The sequence below is a fragment of the Lates calcarifer genome, linkage group LG12 (assembly GCF_001640805.2).
Source record: "Lates calcarifer isolate ASB-BC8 linkage group LG12, TLL_Latcal_v3, whole genome shotgun sequence".
Classification (NCBI taxonomy): Eukaryota; Metazoa; Chordata; class Actinopteri; family Centropomidae; genus Lates; species Lates calcarifer.
Genome location: NC_066844.1, coordinates 18,025,953 through 18,050,093, shown reverse-complemented (window position 1 = coordinate 18,050,093; position 24,141 = coordinate 18,025,953). Strand labels below are relative to the sequence as shown.

Below are 24,141 nucleotides of genomic sequence, written 5' to 3'. Positions count from 1 at the left end.
AGTCTAAAAAATGTGGCGGGAAACAGCCATCACATCAAGTTCCAGAAGCCCAAGGTGACTTTTTGAAATTGCTAGTTTTGTCCAATCAGCAGTGAGACCTAAAGAGGTTCAGTTCACAATGTAAAATGCAGGAAAGGCTGAAACCAGCAAATGTAAGGCTTTGTTTTGGCTTGTCTTTGTTGGTGCATTAAGATTGGTATCAGCATGTGGAAACAGTTGTATATTGTCTCTTTTAGCTCTTATTTTCTGGACTTTGTCAAATATGAGAAAATAATCCACAGTTTGAGTCATACTACAGACTAAAAACTGGGATATCTCTTCCTCTGCTGCATTAATTTTATACTAAATTGCTGGACTACCCTTTTAATTGTCAGTCATTGAGTTGTTGACTACCTGTCTCAGCACCAATAAGTATCTGTGTACGCACCAGTTAATAGTAAAATAATGTATCTGGAAATATGGCAACAACAACTGATGTCTTAGAAAAACATGACTAATACTGTTTGGATTTTCAAAGACTGCCTCCAACTCTTTTGTTGGATTTGTTTGTGACATCACTTTATCAAAAGTTTCAACCAATTCTTTTGACTCAGCAATTTTGCCATTGTATTATTTCTAAAGCGTCCTGTAAGACTTGCAGGCAGTCATTTTGAACGACGGCACACATATTACCTAGAAGTCAATCAGAGAGATTTTGTTTATGCTGCTTAGTTCTCTGCCTGCTTCCCACAGTCACATCCATCCGTACACCTACCAGGCACAACATCCACGCAGCAGTTCATGCGAGAACAAATAAAGAAAAGCAGCATTTGTCCTCTTTTTTTTTCCCCCACCCTCTTCCTCTCCTCTGCTACTCCCTGTCTGTGTATATGGTGGTCGCTTGGCAGTGCTAATGGAAATGCCAGCTGTGTGGGTCCTCACTCCTCACCAAGTCCATTTACTAAAGTGACAGAGTCATTTACCAGGCAGCCGGCCTCTCCCATCCTCACTTAATTAGAAGACCCCTAGGCCTGTCTACCTTAGCCGGTCACATTTACCTCTTTCTCTCTCTTTCTCTTCCTCTACAGTTTCTTTGTTCCAATTCTTTGCTTTCTGCGGTTTTTCAATCTCTGTCTCATCTTTTGTCTCTGTCTTAGTTTTCCTCTTTTACTCTCTCATTCTCTTCTCTCTTTCCATCAGGCTCTCCCCTCACATGAAGGGCAGAGTATTATGGACAAATGGCTGCACAAAGAATGGGAGTGTATTGACCTATAGTTTAAGATTAGCTCTTTTTGGAAGAGTTAATGGGAATGTCCATGTGATGAGGATAGCGATAAAGAATGATGATCTTTATTTTTCTAAATTTTACTCATTCTGGGTTTCTCTTTAATTTGTTTGTGTAGCCAGTCCTCACTGTTTATTTACTGTGGCTCTTATTCCAGATTGGCCCCTTCAAAGTTAAAGCCTATCTTACTAGAAGATGTCTGTTTTGTTGTTTGACTTTTGGAGCCATTTTCACGCTTTTCTTTTTTTTAAGCTCTGTTGGACACTTTTCAAAACTTTTCACTTGAAGGTGTCTCTACATTAGTTTGAAGGTGCTTGCACACACACATTAAGAAAGCATTCCTACAGCTCCAGCGTAATCTTATCATTGGCGCCCTGCTTGTTTGTGTCCTGTATATATGTTCTTTCATAGCGACTTCCTAGGAGAAGGGATATTTGAGTTGTCATCTTTATTGGCCCCCAACACACAATATGTGCACACACAAATGACAAATAAATAAGTTGTGTGATCTGCCTCTTGTTTTCACTGGGACGGAGTATAGAAGAAGAGATCAAAACAGTATTTCAGAAGAGGAAAAACAATGGAGCGGATGAATAATTGAACCCAGTGCAGGAGAAAGGGGATAAAAAGATAAATTAAAGAGGCGATAGAGAAGGAGAGCCGATTGGGAGGCTGAAACAGCAGACAAAACACAATATGAGAGAGATAAATATAGGGAAGGAGGCAGGAAGGGCAGTGGGCATAAGAAATACTGCAGGGAGTGAGTTTTGAGAGAGAAAACAAGAGATTAGAGCTTATCACAGTGGGTACTATTTTCTTCCACTGTGACACACAAAGACCTAATTCACTAAAACAGGTCTGCAGCAAACAATTTGAGTTGACCACAATGGCCAGATCTGTCCATAACATCTCTGCAGTGTAACAGCGATTTAGTATTTGGACATCATTCAGCAAATTGGATGTGACAGCAGATGATTTTTCGATGGAACACAATGTTGTGATTGCTGTTTTTCACTTTTCATTTCTCGCACCACACAAACCTCCACCCGCCCTCCCTCTCTTCAGCCATCCTTCAGCACCTCTTCTTCCTTTTCAGTGCCCAACTCTGGCAGTCTTGTTTGCTTTCCCTCTTATCTCCAGTCAGTCAACACATCGAGCTCCTACCCAGCCATTGATCTCGTAAGCCCCTTACAATCCAGTCAATGCACACATGCTAACTTAGCCTTTGATACAACCGCCCCCACTGGCCCCCCCTGAGCAGGTATTCCAGTCCTGTAAGAGCTAACTCACTTACATGGACACCCTGTTGAGAGCCATATTGCACTATGCTTTAGGATTAGCCAGAAAAGCTACTAGGGGAAGGTAGAACTCCCATTTCTGTATGACGCACAGAAGGTGACAACAAGAACTACACTCACTGCACAGTGATGCAACACATTTTGCAGCTACAGATGCTCCCTAACATACAAGTCCAGTCTTTTATTGCTGTATCTCTGTCATCCTGGGGAATTTAATGGCTATATAGGTAGATATTGATTTTTTTTTTCCAATTGCACATAGCTTTTCACTGCCAGCACATATTAAACCACAAGAGGATGGAAGATGATAGTAGGTTATTAAATTAATGCAGGTGTGGTTAGTGGCAGCTAACAGAGAAGATGTGATGGAAGGATGATGACAGGTGATAACCCCTCCTCACGCTCGTCATCCTCCTCCTTGTCTCTTCGCCGCCTGCCCCTTAACTGTTGCTCCTGTTTAAACAGGAAAACCTGTGGCAAGGAAAATGTATTTTGTATTTAGTTTTTAGTTTAAATTGGATTCTTTCTCCACTTTTTTTTCATCTTAACCACAGCTAGTTACAATTACAGAGGAAGGCTTAGATGAAAGGAGTGGAGCAATAAAAGAGCCACAACTTTATGAGACTTCCGAGAATGTTATTTCATGCAACAGAACATGTGACTTTTTTCCCCAAATACATACAGTTTTCTTAAATGTACTGTATCTATGGAAAGCTAACTGTGTATATAGGCTCTTTCCTTTCACTGCAATCATACACTTTGACTCCTTGGAAGCTTCTCAGTAAAACCAAGTTCCTCTTCTATAGGTTCCTTTGCTGTAAGACTAGAGCCATATGAGGTTAAGTGTTAAGCACAAGAGGTTCAGTGGTAGTTGCTCAGGCAGGCATTGGCATTACTAATTTATGATGCAGAGTCTCAAGCAGATATCTATAAATAACTGAAAATAAACTGTGATTTCTTCCTCTTGGCTCCCAGACAGTATAACCCAGAGAAGAGGCTCTGTTCTGGTAGAAATGTCCGTTACGCCCCCTCCTCTTCTCCTCTACTATAGACTCTCCCTGTGTTTGAATGTTAAAAAAAGGAAGCTGCAACAAGGCCGATCCTTTTATGTGTCTAGATTTAACAACCAATGAAAAGCTGCGCTGAAAGCTTTACAGGTCCTCTGGGTTTTGGGGGTGACCGTCGCAAAGCCTGTTAGCTGGATGTTTAAAGGCAGGTGATGGCGCTGTGTAAAAACAGATTGGAGAGGAAAGGTGGAAAGTTTATAGCAGAAGGGAGATGTCATGGCATTGCCGCTATGGTCAGGATGGAGGGTTGACAAAAGAGGAAGAGAGAGCGAGAAAGGAGAATTGAGTTACAGCAGTGGATGCTATTGTAAATAAGGAGATGGCAAGAGAGAGGAGATGGCGGGCTTGGTTTATAAGGTCATTTAAAGGAGTAATGTGGCGCGCTGTCGGGAATTGGCTTTCATTAAAAGAGCCATCGAGAGAGACAGAAGGAGGGAAGACGGCGAGGGAGCGTGTGTGTGCATGCATGTGTATGTGGGTAGGCAGTTGCAGTGTTGCCAACACACACGCACACACATTTTTTGGATCTACATGCAGTTATACAAGTATATTCCCAGCTCTAGTAAAGCATTTTATTTTCCCACTGGGAAAAACCACAATCATAGCCCCCCTACCACATCAACAACTCTGTGCCACTTCCACTCAATAAAGCCCATAGTCATCTTCACTACTACTAGTACAGGGACAATTGTGAACAATAGTCTATATCGATCATTATACAGGGCAGTGATAAGGTTATGCTAGCTCACCAAGGACCCATAGTGTTAGTATGATTTATGTGGACCATTGTCCTTAATCACAGTCATAATGATTCATGGAGTAAGAAAGGGGGAATTGGTTAGCGTCCATGATAATATGAGGAACAGACCATTCTTATTCCTCTCCATTTTCTCTTATTTTTGTTAAACCATAAACCATATGAAAGACATCCTGTGAAGATTTTTTTTCCTTGAAGGTGTCCAATCTCATATCCACAACTGTAGCTACTTCCCCGTCATCCGTCTATCCATTATCTACTCATTCATTCTCACTGCTTTTCCTCCTCTGTCATCCTTTTATTATCTAAGACACACCAGTCCCTTGTTCCATCCTTCTTTCAGCTCTCCTTTCAGATGAAAACTAGACTCACACTCGCTCTGACAATGACACATAGCAGCCGTCTGCCACCATATCCCATCTACTCAGCACAATGTCCTCGCCAATTCGCCCCGTGTGTGTCTTCCATTACACCTCTCTCTTCCTTTATTCATCCATCCATCCAGCCAGCAGTACTTCCAGTAAGATGACCACCTCCCTCTCTTCCCCCCCTCCAGTCCTCACTACTGCTCGTTTGCATCGTTTCATCTGTCTTTTCCTCTCTCTGGGCAGAAAGCCAGCTAGGAAGCTACAGTACTGAGGTCTGTGTTGTCTTGTTATTGGAGTAACGGCATGTTTCAGTCTTAGAATGAATGAATGGGATTCTCAGGGAAGGACGAATTTCTAATAAAAGATCTTGGGGCAGAGAAACATGCAAGGACCATAGGGAGTAGTGGAAATAAGTAAATGTATAGTGGATAAAAGGAGGGAATAGAGAGAAGAACGAAAAGAGGGGATTAGTGGCGCTCAGCGTCAAGTGCTTTTGTCTGTCTGCCCTCAGCTTGAACAATATTGTTCCGTCAAAGAGCCCCAAAGCCAGTCTGATACAAGACATTTCAGAGCATAAATGAGTTCCATCGTGTCATATCTATCTCATATCTGTGTTATACTTAAAGCTCATGGAGGAATCCCGGCCCCAGTTTAATATTTCAGTGCTGCGTTCCTTTGTCTGCCTGGTTTCTATCCTGTAGCTAGCCAGCTTTATCTCTTACCTCAGGCCTCATCTTTTCTTTTTCTACCATATGTTTTTCTTTTCTCTTATCCCTCCATACATCTCTCTGCACCCCCCACCCCCACCCCACAATCCCTAGCTCATAAAGAAGTCAGTCCCCACTGGGCCTGACACCACTTCAGTCCCCACATACCACTTGGACGGGGTTCTCATTCTTAAAGCTGTGTGTGTGTCTCTGTTATAATAGTGTTACCCAGGGGTAGGGTGGTTAAACGCTGTTGCTTACCAGATCAACCAGCTCACTCAGTACTGCATGCGAACATTAGAACTAGCCTGCAGTGGCAACTTGATACACACATGCACACACATCACGAAACAGGGATCAAGCAACTCATCAACTTGGGGCCCGTCAGTGAAGAAAAGTTAAATGTGGCGCTGACACTTCTAACACATGTGCACACACACACACGCGCGTAGTTACTTTGTTGCACACTGGCACACTAGCAGTCTGTCTGTCACATACTTCCACACACTCGTGAATGTCTTAAAATAAACACGCACTTTTCAGATCCATTGGGGCCATGTTGTGATCCAGCTGTCATCACCTTTAAGTAGAGTATGGGGCTAACTTCAGCACTTGATCTTGTTTCTTAGGCAACATCTGTAGCCTATCACCAAGCTCGTACTTCTAGTGTGGCTGAATGATTGACACACACACACACACACACACACACTAAGGCTTGTCACACACACACACTAAGGCTTGTCACATAGATCCATCAAGGACTCTAATACATGTTCACCCACACATGCATTCACACACACACACACACGAGGACTCTCATTGACATGATGTATTTCCTAGCCCCCTAACCTAACCTTGACCATCACAGCTAAATGCCTAATTCTAACCATACCCCTTACCCCAACCTTAACCCTTAATTCTTAACCAAACAGCCCTTTGAAGTTGTGAGGACGGGCAAAAATGTCCTCACAACAATAGTTCACACACACACACACACACACACACACACACACACACACTGGGGGTCTGTCCGTTTGCTCTTTTTCCTGCCATTGGTGTTTGAGGTCACCTGTCAATCACAGCACTGTTACCACAGCCACCTGTCAGGTCTCCCAGCATGCATTGCGAGGCCTCTCCTGTACATGCTTGACTGGAGGCTGTCAGACACCACTGGACCGGAATTGCTCACCAGAACACACACATGCACAACAAAAAACACACACTCCTCACAGACCAGCTCTCTTTTTCCAGAACATACACACCCACACACACAAAAACACAAACACACACTCTGACTATTTGCTGAGTGCAAGTTTGAAATTGAATCAGTCTGATAAGCTGTCAAATGCTCATCTCTATCCAGCTGAATAGACCGCTCATTTTCCGTCTTTGATTACAACGAGGATACTAATTATTTCTTCACCACCCTCCTGCTCTCTCTCTCTCTCTCTCCTCTCTCTCTCTCTCTCTCTCTCTCTCTCTCTCTCCGCTCTCTCTCTCTCTCTCTCTTCTCTCTCTCTCTCTCTCTCTAGGTGGTGAGAGTTCCAGTGGAAAGCTGCGAGCAGTACACCACTTGTGGGGAGTGTTTGGGCTCCAGAGACCCTCACTGTGGATGGTGTGTCCTCCACAATGTGTAAGTGCCACACATACTCATGCACACATTAACACACTGCACCCTGTTAGCCTTCACATGCAGCCCATTGCATCGTGCAACAGATAATTGTGAAAGAAGCGTTTAGGTGTTTTAGGTGTGTGTCAACTGATCAGCACCCTCCTGAATAGATACACATGAAGCTCAGGTGTTTCACCCTTATTTCAAGCAGAAATCCACCCTAAAAACTGAATTTACATTGTGCTCTTTGAGTGATTATTTGTGGCTTGAATTGATGTGGATACAACTGTTGTCTTGGGTGTCTACATCCTGATATTCAAAACCATTATTTTCTGACATTCAGTTGTATTTGAAAACCTGGAAAACCAATCAAGCGTTTTTCTGTGCTGAAATACGATTGCTGATGTACTGTGCTGTTGTCTGAGCCACAGAGAAATGAACTGCTATGTCGTTTACGCAGCAGACTCTTTCTCACTTTAAAGTGTTGATTGTATACATTAAACAAGTTTGTTGAGCTACATTTGTTCAACTGATAACACTTGCTCAGTGGAACGTAGACAGGCCGACAGGTATAGAGAACAAAGTGTGGCACCTAAACATTGCAGGCAGAGTAATACAGCAAAAGGTGCAGCTGCTGCTTTGAATGTGGCCTGTATTGACTTTAGGAACTATTTTTAGCACCTTGCAATAACTTAAGTAAAATGCCTCTTACACCTATTAATTAGTCACAGAATTATGATTCATGGGAGCAATCTAACTTCCACAACGTGAAAGCTCTGTGCCAGTAGAATGATACATTGAGCTTGCGTAAGTCTGTCAACCAACTAAACCTGTTAATAGCATATAAATAACAACACAGCTTGGCAGTCTGCATCACTGACGCTCCCATTTATCTTGGTGGTATTTAGCTTCTTGTTGTTGCGTGTGTGTGTGTATTGTGAACATGGTTTACTACACGTGTACTTTTAGTTACTTCCGTGGGAACTTTTGGCAACAGAGTAGGGATTACTCTGTTCAGGTGTTAGTATTTGATTTGTGTATTAAGTCTCGCATTTGCTTTAAAATTACTGTTTAAGGCCCGATCTCTCTCTTTTCTCCTTTTTACTCGAGGGTGTGTGTGCGCACACAGAGGAGAGTATGAGAACAGTTGCATGTTATTGAAAGGTGACAGGATGTTAAACCACATTTGGAACACCTCAAGCATTTGGCATAATGCCATCTCCTGCTGCATTAATTAAACTTACAAAACATATCACCAACCTGTCTTTCCTCAAGGCACTCATACACACATACATGCACCACCTGGGATTTCTTCATTCCAGCAGAAACACACACACATTCTAACATATTTTAAATTGCACACACAATCATGCTGGACTTGAACCAGTGATAACCCTCCGTTTGGGCACATTTTGATCTTGTGTCTTGAAGCGCACTCATTTCCGACCTGATAGTGTTGCCAAATCTGGTCCAGGCCCTTGCTGACAAAACGGGCAAGTATTAATAGGCAAATTATTTATAAGCCTCATTCAGCCCTCTGGTGCTTTTAGCCACATCTTATTAAGAGCCATGGTAGTTCAATCAACATTGGAATTGAACGGGGAATACACATGCACGTACACATACACATAGAGGCATGCACACACACACACACACACACACACACACACATAGACAGGTGTTTCTAGGCAAATGAGCACACTTGATTCACATAGGCACACACCAGAGAAGCTGTAGAAAGAAGAGTGGTCCATAATGAGAAAACGTGTACATACCTCTGTGTATCTCTTCTCTCACATGTACAGTGTGTGTTTGTGTTTGTGTGTGTTAGTGACTCTCAAGGGAGTGGTTGGCGACAGCTTTTTCTTGCTGAGCATGAGTGAAGGCTAACTAAATGAGGGGACGGGGGGACGGGGGGGCTGCTGAGCTGAGGAGGCAGTTAGCTTTTTTTTTTTTTTTGCCTCCCTCTTATTGTTTAGGCCTCGCAGATGCCGCATCAGCACTTCCCTCTTACCAGCGGGACCAGTTGTTGTTAGCGCAAAGGTGAAGTGATAGCTAATGCATTATAAATAGCTAATAGTAAAACCGCAACGATACGGGGCTATATGCTGATTTTTTAGCACGATCAGTTGCCTCGTAATAAGCGGGGGGAAATTGCTGACCTCATTGATATGCGGCTGGTAGGAATTGTATCATTTTTACGGTTCAGGGAATCTTTAATGATTGCCTGTATATCTCCTGAGAAGTTTGAATTAGGTGGGGCTTTAAACTGAAAACATGGGGGGGCTGCTGGATGTTCATATAGGTTAGTGGTTCTTGCACAAATGTCAGGGGCAATAAGGTAATGATGTAAAGGCCTTCAGTAATGGCTGGGGGAAGCTATTAGCCTATTTGTCTTGTATTATTGCTCCCATTTCTGTGTGACTGTGATGGCTGTGCATGTTTGTCATCTTAATATGATTGTCATTTTAGCTTAACAGTCGCTCACATCCTCTCTCTGTCTTCTCTCCTCCTCTGACCACTTGTCTCCCTGATCTGTTCTTTCTTCCTTTTCTCCTCACATCTCTTCTTACCATTCCCCTAATTTCACCCCCCATCTCACTTTCTTTCCCTCTGTCCTGTCTTTTTCCTCCTCCTTTGCTGCTGCTCTCGTAGTTGCTCACGGAAGGACCGCTGTGAACGAGCAGGAGAGCCCCAGAGGTTTGCTTCAGACCAGAGGCAGTGTGTGGAGCTCACGGTTCAGCCAAGAAACATCTCTGTCACCATGTCTGAAGTCCAGGTATGTCGTCTGTGCTCCAAATTGTAGTTGAAATTATGCTGTTACCTATTTAACCGAAAACAAACATAAAAATTTTTGTGAAATTGTGATAAAACCTTGTAATTTAAGGTCAGTGTCCACTGGAAGGGATTTAGACTTGTTCTGTGAAGCACTCTATTGTCTGAAACAATATGCAGCCAGTTTATTTAATAGTGGTGCCTTGATTAATTTCCACCTACCCAAGTTCTGTGCTTGAGTTACAGGTCTGCTGCACTGCCTTTAGGTTGTATACTTACCTTCAGCATCTACATCTATGTAGATTTCTGCCAAACCTAGGTATATATGTGAATCATGATAAACTTTTTTGAGTAAATTTTAAGAGTTGTGGCAATTAAAATCCAACATGCAATCGTCAAGAGTCTTATGTTTTTCAAAACATTTTCAATATTTAAAATGTTTCCATTAGCAAATAGATATAATAGAGAAAATTCTTAGGTCAGATAGGTAACTACAGCGAGAGATAACATTGTATTGTTGAGGGTGGTGTCATTACATCAATCAAGGTAGCAGCTTTTAATCATGTACATGTAGATCTAATGAGGAATTTACTTTTCTCAGTCTTGCTATCTATATTATGTAGATCTCTAAGTGCATGTGTGCATGAGAGCTCTCATTCTGTCAGCAGCTCCTCAAAGTACCCACACAGGTTTGAGTGATTACAGTTTGCTTCACTTTCTTTCTGCACATTAACACGTACACATTAACCTTGCTGTAATAGCTGCCGCAATGATTGACGCACACACAGGCGCTCACCCTCTTTTATTCCTCCTACTGTCACACATACCCCCACCCCACTCGCCCAACGCCCATTAACCCTCATGTCATATCTTATAACAATCCATGTACACTATGTCCTTCCATTGATCTTGCTCTGACTGTCTCACTCTCCCTCTCTCTTCCTCTCCCTCTCCCTAGCTGGTCCTCCAGGCCCGCAACGTGCCTGATCTGTCAGCGGGGGTCAACTGCTCCTTTGAGGACTACGTGGAGACAGAGGGACGGATCCAGGGTGGACACATCTTCTGCCTCTCTCCCTCCGTCCGGGACGTCATCCCGATCACAAGGAACAAAGGTCGGGACAGGAAGGGCGAAGGGCGATGAAGTCATCTGGGTAGTGAGGTCATTGGGTGGTAGTAGTGGGCAGGCAGGGTGGGGATATGGGAAGTTTTGGTGAGGAACACATGAGGAATTTTGTAATGAACTCTCTTATCGTACTGTACCACTGCAAATTCATCAACCCGGGCTGAAGTGTTTGTGTACATTAGAATTGGAGAAGTTTAGAGCTGTGAGAACTGAATTTTAAAGTTACCCAATGATTTGCTTAGTGCATCTATATTCAGAATACTTTGTCGCCACCAATAATACACGCATATTCCCTTTTAAAGCCATAAACACAAGTCTACATTTATCTACTGAAAATAGAACTGTTTTTGAATTCCCATTATCATGCATTATGTACTGTTGTCAGTTTCATTTTATTTATTTTTTTCTATCTAAACGAAGCTGGTTATGCTTCTAACTTCTTTTCAAAGCAGCAACTTCAGTGTGGTTTATCGTTATATTTAAAAATATCTGCATTTTTTTTATGCACCTGTTTCATGTCCAGTTCTGTCACACCACAAAGATGATGAAAACTTCCTTGGTAGCGACACTCAAAGCAGTGAAAACATGTCAGATAGTACGCTCTAAGTTTCCTCAAAGTGACATCTCAGTAGTTCTTCAACTGAGGCCATTATACCCCATTACGAGTTCTCATCAGCTCTGGCATCCAAACACTGATTTGTGTTGCTATTTTTAAAGCCACCCTACTGTGGGTGTGACATGAGTGGTGTGTTGCTAAGCTACAGTGTTTCTTTGTGTGTGCATGTTATCTGCTGAGGTCACACAAGTGGAATTCAAATTTAAAGTGTGGCGATGTGTCAGTGAATAAATTGTGTTAATATACACCCAGTTTGAAACAATTATTCTCTGTTATTAAGTGGAGTTATTAGGTCTGATTTTTGGTTATTAACTTTTATATTTTTCTCTAAAACTTGTTTTCATGTGTCTGTCTGTTGCAGGTGATAAGCGGGTGGTGAAGCTCTATCTGAAATCCAAGGAGACAGGCAAGAAATTTGCCAGCGTCGACTTTGTCTTCTACAACTGCAGCGTCCACCAATCGTAAGTTACAACTATGACATTTTTCTGGATGCCTTTGGTAGTTATTTACTGTTTTGGTTTTTTTGTCCTTTTTAAGTTTTTTTTTTATCTCCTGATCTTTTGAGAGATGGTCTCTGTCCAATCTCCCCATTGGCTGTCTCACGTTACTGTCCACAACAGATACATACACACACACAAATATCCCAACCCCTCCGACCTCCACAGGAGGCTCGTGTTACCATTGGAGTGAAAAATCGAATGTGCCGTATATGAAAAACGATTGGGATATGAGATGGTAATTCTAGTCTTTATTATCATATTATCATAACCCACGACACACACTAATGATACTTTGATGATTAATTCATTACGCAATGGTCTGCTGTAATGCCTCCCAATCACAGATTCTAACCTCATTTATGCCTCTTCCCCACTTGATAAAACAAGTAGTTCTCGCTTTTTTTTTTTTGAGCACTCAAATACTCAATCTGGTACTTATTTACACAAGAATGACAAAGGCAAATGCTGTAATTCTGTAATGTGGTGAATCAAATCCTGTGCCTTTTCCAATGAGTTAGTCTCCTTCACACTCCAGATGCCCTCAGCTCTCCCAATTGCAGTTCACTGCCTCTGTTAATCCACCTTCTGCTGAAAATCTCCACCACCCAACCAGCCACACCCCTAGGTCAGTCCTACCATGAGCCCGATGCACCCTGCCGGGGTAAAAGAATCCTCTCAACTCCTCCACCCCGACCCACACAATACCCTCCCCTCCTGTCCGCCCTTGCCTGATCCAGGGGAGGCTGAAACGTCTGCTGGGATATTAGCCTTGGGGCAGCAGATGGCTCGGAGGCCCCTGGGGTACCGCAGGGCTCCATCATGGCTTCCCTCTGGATGTTAGATGAGCCTCCTTCGAGGATTGTCCGCAAACACACCCGCACATACACACAGACATGCAGAGCCACACCTCTCTCTGCTCTGTCACTTACAGCTCATTGAAGCCCTGAATGTCTTGGACACCTAATCCGTTAGCGTGACCTTTAACCCCACTCCCCTCGTCTCTCTGTCCTCGTACACAAATCCCCTGCCACAACAACGATGATTAGCTCAGCTGGTTAAGGGTGTGGTGGTTACAATGTCAATTCACGGTTAATTCATCTCCCATAAGGACCTTGTGGTGTTTGCTCTAACTCCCAGTATCTTACTGTCTAGGGTATATCTTGCATCAGATCCTGTGAATAGATTTTGCTTCATGTTAAAGTAGTGAGCACCCAATCAAGTGAAAGGTGTAATATTATTTCCTAATTGATGTATATATGATGTCACATTAAAGATCTAAATATAGCAATGATCTCACAAACCAAGGGTAAGAAATATATGAGAAGTGACGCAGACAAGAGAGTTGCCCATTTGAAGATATTACCCCAATGAACGCTGATTAAATCCGCTCCCTGAGCTGATCTAATAGAGCCTCCGAGTGATGTAATGGACACGTTTAATGAAGTTACAGATATGGCACTTTGCATCTTCGGCAGCGACTCTGATGGCGAAGAGAGATTCTGAGATAAGAATCCCATTTGGAGCTGGCACTACAGCCCACATACTGGCTGTGCCCCCCGGGCGTCAGCGTGTGGCGTGTGATGAGATCAGACTGGTAATATCGTTGGCGTAATGACTTCAGGCCCGCACGACCACATGCGAGGCCCTGTTTCCAGAATGCTTGGTCATTCTTTACAAAGCTAAGTTTTCCTCTAATGGGCTCAACATACAGAAACACATTTCTGAGCAGACACTAGATAATATTCTGTGAATGAATTCTTGTGCATCTGGTTTTACAGTTACTCCTGGATGTGTGGACTACGTTCGAGTATGAGTAACTCTACCTTTTGTAGAAGGAGAGGAATGAACCAGAAATTAGAATTACTCCATCATGTTTTTAAATAGTTTACTCTCACATACTAACACCCAACCCCCAGTCCTAAAAAAACACACACCCCTCCTGCTTATTTACTCAACTGATTACATCGTGGCCCTTGCCTTTTCAAAAATGCCATAAATTTGCATAGTAGTATTAATCTAATTAGAATTCCCACTGTTTCAGTTTAAGCGTCGCCGAGATTGAAATAGAAAATCACCCACAGCCATGATTGCTCCTTAATTAAATATTTCCATACGCCTTTTCTCATTCCACAACCCCCCATTTATTAAAGATATGGAGGATAGTCTGCAAATGAATTGGGGTTTCAGTGTCTGTAGAAGACTGTATGAAGCACCTTTTCTTGCTATGGTTAATGTGGCTTGGGCAGCAACTGGGTCATTTGTTGAGTGATTGAGGGTGCGCTTAGTGTAATTGGGAGAAAAAAAAAGTGTATTTAATGTCATAGAAAGAGAAAGTAGAGTTTTTTGATAGAGAAGAATGTGAAATTATGTGAACCCAAGGAAAAACAGAGGAAATCAGTGTAGTTGAAAAGATTTGGAATAATTATACAATGAATTCTAAGTGTTTTCCAAATGTTGCAGCCAATTATGGCCCTGTAATAGTCACATTCATATTGCACTATTTTTCTCTAAACTAAACACTCAAAAATGCATAATAAAATTATGTGCATGAATACTAGCCCCTGGGTGTTTTATCAATCCCCCTCAAATTTTAAAGGGATCCAGTAATGATAGGATAGACTACTCTAGAGGACCATTAAATTATTCACCTCCACTCCTTTGAAATGAATAGTAGCCAATAAATAACTCATTTTGCCAAGTGCAGGAGTGTCAAATGCACCTCACTAGGAGAGCGGATTGTATTTAACACTCCAAACTGACCGAGGAGAGGAGAGTGGAGGAAATCACAGTCTATTGTGTCGCGCCCTAAAAAAACACTACAGCTCCAAAGCTAGCGTAGCTCGATTAGCATCTGAATATGAACGGATTAAATTAGCATTATGAGCGTGGCCATACGGGGAGCGTGCCTGTAGCCGCTCAAAGCCTCTGAGTGGCTGTGGGTGATGGCGAGTGACAGGAAGGAGCAATAAGGAGATATTTGGGGGTCCGAAGAAAAGAAGCCCACCCCTGGACAAGAGAAGAAGAATTATCAGATGTCCCGAAATGGCCCTGGGTGGGCTTTTCCTTAAGAGAGCTTGCGCCTAGGGCCAAAAGAGAGCTTTTAAGATCCTAAGGCAGTTCATGACAGGGGGCCCTGGTTACTTCAAGGAACCAAAGAACAAGCAGTAGGGGGTTGTCAGACAGGGCCTACTACTGGCCTTGGGTGGCACACATAATGGCACCCTCTTTTATTTCAAAGGGCATAATCATAAAAGTCACAGAAAGTTGGCAGTGGTAACCTGCTGATATTTTGCTCATTATATTCAAAGTCATGGGTACACTAACAAGGTTGATTTCACATGAATAAAAGATAAAAGTCAGATAAAACTGGTTATTATCAGGGGCTTAGTGACAGATGTGTTGACGGGTGTTTGGGTGTGAACTACTAGCTATACATTGTACTGTTCGCTGCTTGGTTCTGGTTACCTACTGTGTTAAGTTGGTGTTGTACTGTATTTTGATGAGCACTGATCCATTGGTGGCCCCCAACCAAAAAAAAAAGTCTTTGACATTCAAAGTAGTGATTGTTGCCCAGCTAACAAACACCAACAAACTGCACAATGAGCCCAGCTAACTTGCCCCATATTCATTTGTCTTTGAATCACTAATGTCATCTGCTCTTTTGTTCAGTATTGACACCCTCTGTTCTGCTTCTTAACAACTCACCTGGGACAAAACATTGGGCTAAAACCTCAGTTCTGCTCTTTGAAACTAACTATGCTAACCTATCCCAGCATAGCCTAATCGCTTTGCCTCCATTTGTTGGCAACACTGACAAATCTCCTATTTGCTCCTGTGTGATATTAAGAGGCCTGTTATTTCCTTAGCTGCACATCCCTCATTCTAAATGGACAGCTTCTCTCAGCACAATGCTAAATTGGTCAATTAAAGCGGCAGTGGGATTGAATTAAGCTCCAGCCTCTGATCTCGCACAAAAGGAGGGGTCTGGGCTGGAAACGATCGCTTAAAGTGCGCACCTACCAAATGAGCGGCCCTAATTGATCCAAATGAATCCACGTCAGGGTGTGATGGATTCGTATATGCGCTCCATGTCTGAGCTCAAGAGTTAAAGCCCTCATTTTTCATGCGGATGAGGGAAAGGGGAGCTGGCATTTTACACAGGGTTAAAACACACTTGAGAGCTTGTCGGGAGCGCGCTCATAGCAGACAGATGCATAAATTCATACCTGCCAGATGTGGTTGAATACAAATCAGCGTCCATGTTGAGAATCTCTATCTGCTCTTTTTTTGTTAAGGACCTAGACTTGCTTAATTTGGCTGTATTAAATGTAGTATTTTTTTAAAAATATATATATTTCCAGCACACCATATGCTCACACAAACCATAATAGCTAAATGAGTCATAGAGAAGAAATTCTGCAACTGAATTAAATGTTCAAGACAAAAGGCTTTAGTAAGCTTCGTAATAAAATGAAACAATCTTATTTGTAAACTCATAAGGGCTACATTAGATAATGCTGCGCGCATAAATGAGAAACCAAGTAGCGTAGCATCTCTTGAGGGCCAAGAAAGCACCAATAACATGAGGCTGTGTTGATAAACTGTGCGCTTGAACCTGTCTGACTCTCTCCACCAAGGGTCTCTTTTAGATGTGAATACACATCCACACATCCACACATCCACACACATATACACATACTCACTTCCCAACTTCCAACCTAACGTTTCTTCCCTCTCCCATGAGAGTCCCACGCAGAGCCCCGCGGGCAACCCCCCCCCCTTCTCTCTCTCCCACGATACCTGGTGTCTCCACCTCTCTCAGGGAAATCCACCTGCTTTTGATCTCTCCCTCCCTCTTTCCCTCTCCTCTTTCTCCCATCTTTCTCTTTCAGCCTGTCTATCTGCACCTCGCCTCAGCTAAAGCAGGTGAATTTAAAATGGTGGAGCGCTCTTAGCCCCAGAGATGAAAGAGAGCTTTAGACAAAGAACAGGGGGGAGAGCTTTTTAAAATGAGACGGCAGCGAATGAAAGGGATGGATAGAGCGAGAGAGGCAGAGACGGGAGGGTCAGAAAGAAAGGCTCAGGGCTTGAATGGATGGAGAGAACGATACAGCAGAGGTATAGAAAGAGGGAAAAGAGGGGAAATATATGCAGAGAGTGGGCTGATTGTGAGGGAGATGATTGATCATATAGAAGCAGCAAGAGATGGACAGTTACAAGTGAATGGGAAGTGATGAATGAGGGAAGTGAGGGGGGAGAAAGAGGTTAAGAGACTTAATAGATGGAAGATGGAGGGATGAAAGGTAAGAAAAGAGGATTCCAGACAGGGTGGGAAAAAGTTCAGATTTGACACCTGGATAATAAATAGACATTTGCTGGTAAAAGGAAGAAAGTCTGAGAAAAAATTAAGTCAAGATTTAAAAAAAAACACAAGGACTACAGCAGATTAGGTGTTTACACTTTAGTATATCGTGTATCACAGTAAGTGCCATTTTCCACAGATACTGTTATTCAGCAAATCATACATTTATATCTTGGCCCTGTTTGAGTCCTTATCTCACAGTTTTATTCAACCCCATACCTTTTAATCCTGTGCATTCTTTTTACTGTAAACAAATACCTGGTTTTACTGAAAAGCTGGTGACAAAGTGGATAAAGAAAGACAAGGGAAAGGCAAGATAGCCACACTATCAAATTGCACTCTGTACACCCTCAAACATCCCAAAGAAAGCCCATTCTGTATGCCCTTAAACTGACTCTAAATAGTAGTAGAACCACAGCTTTATTCCAGTGTTCTTACTAAGGGAGATAATATGATGCGGCAAAATAAAAGGCAGATTTATCAATTTGTTACCATCACATGTGAATTTTACAATCAGAGACCACCTCATTCTGTTTTGTTTGTTTTGCCATCACCATTCTAGTTTGTCAAATGACGCATAGATGTAATACAATAAATAATTTACAAAACAGATGACCCTCCTAACTCCCTAACTGTCTCTCTCTGTTTTAGCTGCCTCTCCTGTGTAAATGGCTCCTTCCCATGCCACTGGTGCAAGTACCGTCACATGTGCACCCAGAACGCCAATGACTGCTCTTTTCAGGAGGGACGTGTCAACATCTCAGAGGTAAGATTTACGGTAACTGTTAAACATAATGCTGACATTTTGACTGAAATTTTTGGCCATTTTTATAGACCAAAAGCAACTTTATACGTACTGCCCTTGACAGAAATGGGGGATAAATCCAATATGAGGCTTGAGAGATTTGATTTTTTTTAGGCCTGAATGTAATGTTTTATCAGTACATTTAAGCGAATCTACTGTAGTTCCTCAAAATATAACAGCTATTTTCACATGTTACTGTGGCTGTGGCTCCATAGTAAAAGTTTGCTTATTTTCTCTCAAATGCAAACACAAAGTAACAGCAACATAGGCGCAAATTGCACACACCTTTACCCTCGCACCTTCTGTGGCTTTCGCCTCAGGGTTTCCTCACATCACCCTGCTGTGTGTGTCTGCTGTCTGTATGTGTAATAGTGGCTCTTGGCACAGTGACAACAGCTTGTGTACTGTGCAGCAATAATTCTGTCGTGGCCCATAAGGCCATAAGCAGGCCGGGATGAATGAGTGTCTATGGAAATACTGCCTTGTTCTTACATAGCCAAATGCTGCATTAGCATAAAAGCTAATATCAATCGTGCCGAGTGGCGGCTGCAGCGGGCGACATGCGAGGCATAACAAGTGTTTGTCAACTGCTGGAGTGTATACAAGGATATTAGTGATGGACACACAACAGTGTTATGTTTTCACTGTGGTTCTCTCTTTTCTTTCTCTCTCTCATACACACCAAACACAGTCCTGCATATATTAACAGGCGCAGAAAAAGCATTCAAATACATATCTTCTCAATGGACTTACGAATGTAAATCCACTGCACTCCCAAGTGACTGACAGTCATGCCTACGCTTTATCTGACTGATGCCTCACACACATAAATGCACAAATGCACACGCACACACATACACACAATTTCACCTTATCTCCTTATGTTTGTGGTCTGACTCTCCCTGTTATCTCCATGCAGATTAAACCCCCCTCCCCTCGCCCCCATCCCCCTTGTTGGCCGGCCTGAATCACCGGCCTTTATTAATTGGTCAACCTTTATCCAATTACTTTCCTCTTTATCTTCTCTCTCAACCGGAGCTGTGCAGAATCCCAAACACTAGCGTGCTAAACCACAGCCTCCGTGCCCGTCCAAAACAACACACGGGCCCAGCCTTCACGCATCACGGAGCTAACGTTAGCGGATTAGTGCGCCCATCTGCAAGACACGGGGAGAGCGCTGGCTAGCACACTCTGAGCTGAGAGAGGCCAGAGGGGCAACGGATGGATAAACAGGAAAGGCCTGCAGTGATGAAAGGAAAAATAGAGGAAAGCAGGATGCAGAGTGCAAGTAAACATATAGACTGAGTAGTAATATTGGTGAACAGCAGGAGGCGAGGACTCTTGAGGACAAGGCGAGGTGCAGCTTGTAAGGTCTACATCTATCCACAGATTAATTACAGTTTGTGAGGGATGTAGATGATATGAGAATATTATTTTCTGACGGATTTCTTGCAACATAGTTCATCTGTTGAGGCTCAAGGTAAAAAAAAAAGGCATGCTTCGAGGATAGAAGCTTGGTTCAAAACAGGATAGTAAAGAACAAAGAGAGACAGCATGACAGAGGGAAGAAGACAAATGGTAGAAAAGGGAGATGACGAGATTGAGAAAGTGGAAGAGCGAGAGAGGCAGCAGGAAAAAAAAAAAGAAGGGACAGACAGACCGGCTGACAGTGGCATGTGGACGGAGAGCCCACTCCTGTCACCTCGTCTGCCCAAGAAACCACCAACCACATGCTCCACTGGAGAATCCATCATGTGCACTGTCACACACACATACACACACATACAACTCACACATACACACACACCTACTATACTGTAAACATTTTGACAGTGACATGCATGTGCACACACATACATGGAGTCATTCATCATCCTTCTCTTAGCTGCCATATCCATTAGTTGCGCTCTCAATGCCCCAACTAGTACAGCTCTTCCTGTAGGCTAGACTTATCCTTCTCCTCTCCAGGGCCCATCTCTCTCTTTCTCTATACCTCATCCCTCACCACTTTGATGCTCATTCACCCTATCGTTTTCTCATCCATCTTTTTTCGTCACCTTCCCTCTTCTGTGCGTGGATTACATATGGTTAAAGAAAGGAGAGGACAAGAATATGCCTCTCTTCCTTAACACCTTATGGTTTTGCCTCTTTTAGAGAACAGTTTGCGATGCCATCAGGGACGTGCACGAGATATGTGTTCACATATGCTCGCACCCTTAATTTAGACATGAGATGATCCTTTTTCTTTGTCATGCTGTAGCTTAACCCTGAATACAAATAGCAGTGTTTAACATAAAAGCAAAATTGGACTCTCCTGATAGCAGACATTTCACTCAGACCTTTGCCGCTTACTCCAACAGATAAATGCAGACAGGATAGGATAAGGCTCATTTTCAGACAGTGATCAAAGGCCAGATAGAAGTTTTCATTCACAGTTGGGAGGTGGCTGCTCCTCACATCATTACTCTCCCAATCTCCTCACCGGTCTGACAGAAATGCTAAAACCTTAAAAATGAACAGTTGCAGTTTAATAACAATCAATAAATGTCAGTGTCATCGTTAGGATTAATAAACATTTGATAGTTGAACATCAAACATTTCTTCCTCTCTATCCTTAATTTATTTCCTCTTTTTTCCCTCTCGAAGTGTTTCGCTCTCCTGACAGTATCTGAATCTTGTGTTGCCGTGGCAACCCGGAGGACCGGCGTGTTGCTGATGAGGATGCTTCTCGTCTTCCTTTATTTTATGTTCTCCTTCTCACACAACCAGCACTATCTCATCCATCTGTAATTTGTTCAAACAAATTACATTCTATGGAATAAGTCTTTTGTGATTGTCAGGGAGGAAAAAAAAATACAAAAGCTAAAAGAAAGAAAATCCAACAAAAAAAAATGTATTAAACAAGCCAGCCAAAGAGTAAAAGTGTTGTTTGTTTTTGTGAACAGACTGTGTCAAGAGAGAGAAGAAATAGAGGGAAGGAAATGGATAGACAGAGTAAGCAGAGAGGAAATAAATATAATGAGTGACATTTCCAAATCAAATATGCATGAATCAACAATGCCTCCAATGGCACAACAAACAAATTCTCGAATTATGGAGCGACCGGGCGGAAAATTGCAGGAGAGGAGTAAGAGTTACTTTATTACAAAAACAAAAAAAAGCTGGAGGGAGAGAGAGAGAAGGTTAGAGTAAAAGACGGACGTAAGGTCTCCTCGCTGTATTATTCCTTTACTCGTAAAGTAAAAGTTTCTTCTTATTTCATTTGTTTTCCTGTTGTCTTTTTAAGGAAGTTGATTGCCATTTCTTCCTCCACATTTCTCCGTTTTTTCTCCTCTTCCTCCTCCTTTCTCCTTCTTACACCCCTGGAGAGAGAGCGTTATTCTGAGCCAAAGCCTTGATGAGTGCCAGGCAAGGTTCGGGGTGGTTGGGCTCAGCTATGTTAAGACATGCTTACGTGTTTGTTTTGCTGCAAAGCAAGGCTCAGTCTCACTTGAGCAATCAGGGCGGCGGTTAACTTGATTGAGATTTGTGGGTACAGTGCAGCCTTTTTTCTTCCACTCTAAACTCTCTGGCTGTCGCTTTTTTCCCGTTTCCCCTTCCATTGCTCTCTTTTTCATTGCTTTAAGCCTTAGTTTTTGAACAATCATGATATTGTTTGCATTGGGTTTAGATCCAGATTGAGGAAAATGTGAAAGTGATGAGCATCACATACAATATATTAACATTCCTTGTGCTTCTTCCAGATGTGGTTAAGCGGTTTGCATTTATTTCCAAACTCCACTTTCTGTCAGGATGTAGCCATTATAGTCGTCATGCTGTCTTACACTTTATTTAAAATGAAATGCAGTGTTCATTGGTGTCCTCTTTTTGTATATCTAATCAGTCACAGGACCTTCTCCATCTCTGTCCTCTTCTACATTTATTTTTGGTGTGTCCTCCACGCCTGGGTGACATGGAATGTGTGGCTCCAGTGATGAATTTTTCACTCTTTTATAAATTCAACACCTTCCGCTCCTTGTCCTCCTTCTGTCCCTTCTATGCACGGATGCACAACAGACAAAATGATCCTTTCTCCTCCTCATTCCCTCCCTTCTCCTCCACCTACTTCCTCTTCCTCCTCCTTGTGCAGTTATGTGCGTGAAAACTTCTAAATCAGTGGTTTGACATTTTGGGAAATGTGCTTATTCCCAGTGAGCAGGGTGAGGATATTGATACCACTCTCTTGTTTGCTCAGTAAATATGTAGCTGGAGCTAGTCAGTTAGCTTAGCTTAGCACAGCGACTGAAAACCAGGGGTAACAGCTAGCTAACTCTGAGACTCACTAGTCATATTTCATTTGTTAAATCTATACAGAAAGTGTAAAAATGACAATTCAGTGTTCAGGGGGTTATGTGCTGGACTATTACTCGGTTTGGAGTTGTTGCTAGGCAACCAGTTGAGATGCGAAAAAGGTACTGGTTCTGGCCAAGAAAATAGTCCGATAGTCTGTGAGATATAATGTGTTAATTAGTGAGCTTGTGAGGTGCTTGTAGATAGATTTTTACACATTTGAGTGGACCCAGGCTAGACGTTTCCCAATGTAGGCTAAGCTAACCAGCTGTTGGCTCCAGTGGCATATTTACTGGACAGATATGATGGTGGTATTGATCTTTTTGTCTAACTCCCCCCTAAGAAAAAGAAAAAGTGTCTCTGCCAACGTTTTGAACTGTTCCTTTAACACACTCAGTAGTACATAAACTACAGGCACACTCCTGTCTGTTGCCAATTACTCAAATGCAGTCTTAGTGTGTGACATATTGTCCCCAGACACTGCATTAACAAGAGAGGCTCCATATAGGCTGCACTCTGTACAAAGCATAACAACACACATGAATATATTTTCTTGAGCGCTGTCTTTCTCTCACACCCTTAACCAAGCGCATACACTCATAGCATATACAGCCTACCCACACATTCTTAAACAGTCACAGCAACAAATTCGTACTCTTTCTTTCTCTCTCTCTCCCTTTCACACACACACACACACACACACACACACACACACAGACACACACACACATTTGCTCTCTATGGCTGACAGGGTTATTTGTGATGGAGGTGTGAAGGCCCCAGACCGTGACATTCTGGCACACTGTGTTTACCCTGGCTGGTACTCAGACACTGAACAGAACATACACACACACACAGACACACTCCAGAGAAGGACATCCCACAGATTGTAGGCCAAGGCCGCTTGAGGGGCCTCGCTGTGTGCATGGATATACGTGTGTGTGTGTGTGTTTGTCTATACTGCTTTAGCTTGTGTGTGTGTGTGTGTGTGACTGTCACTGGTTCTTATCAGGACAAAGCACAACCAGCAGCACAGGGCTGCAGGGGGCATGTGGGTGAGGGGGAGGGCGGAGTGGGCGAGTGGTTGAATAATATCCACCCCTTTCCTTTTTTCTCTTTCCCTCTCTTCCTCCTGGTGTCTTTATCTGTCAGTAATATCTGTCTTCACCCCTCATCATCATCCTTTATTTTTTCCTCCCTTCTCTACCCACACGGTCCCTTCATCCAAATCATGTTTGGGCAGTGTCACTCGCCTCTTTCTGCCCACCGTCATAATCCACACACTGCATTACTTGTCCAGCTTTCCTTCTCTCTTCCACCATCTTTCTCTCTGGATCTTCTCTCCCTATGCCTCATCTGTCACCATACACACCTTCCCTTTTTACCTTTATCAAACTATCACTTTCCCTTGTTTGCTCTTCTCTCTATTTATTAGTCAATTTATTTCCTCTCTCCACCTCAGCACACCATGTAGCTCATAGCTGGTCTCACATAAACACACACCCACACACGTGTGTTTTTCCCTGATATTAAGAGGAGACGTGCCTAAGCCATATTT

General features: G+C 42.8%; 1 protein-coding gene across 1 annotated transcript in view; it reads left to right on the top strand.

Annotated features, from left to right (window-relative positions):
• LOC108884024 (plexin-A1) overlaps positions 1-24,141 on the top strand; it is a 185,487-nt gene that overhangs the window by 91,551 nt on the left and 69,795 nt on the right. Inside the window, 5 exon segments of the mRNA XM_018677631.2 lie at positions 6,994-7,094; positions 9,729-9,852; positions 10,807-10,960; positions 11,949-12,048; positions 18,101-18,215. Of these exon segments, the coding sequence (XP_018533147.1) occupies positions 6,994-7,094; positions 9,729-9,852; positions 10,807-10,960; positions 11,949-12,048; positions 18,101-18,215 (594 nt within the window).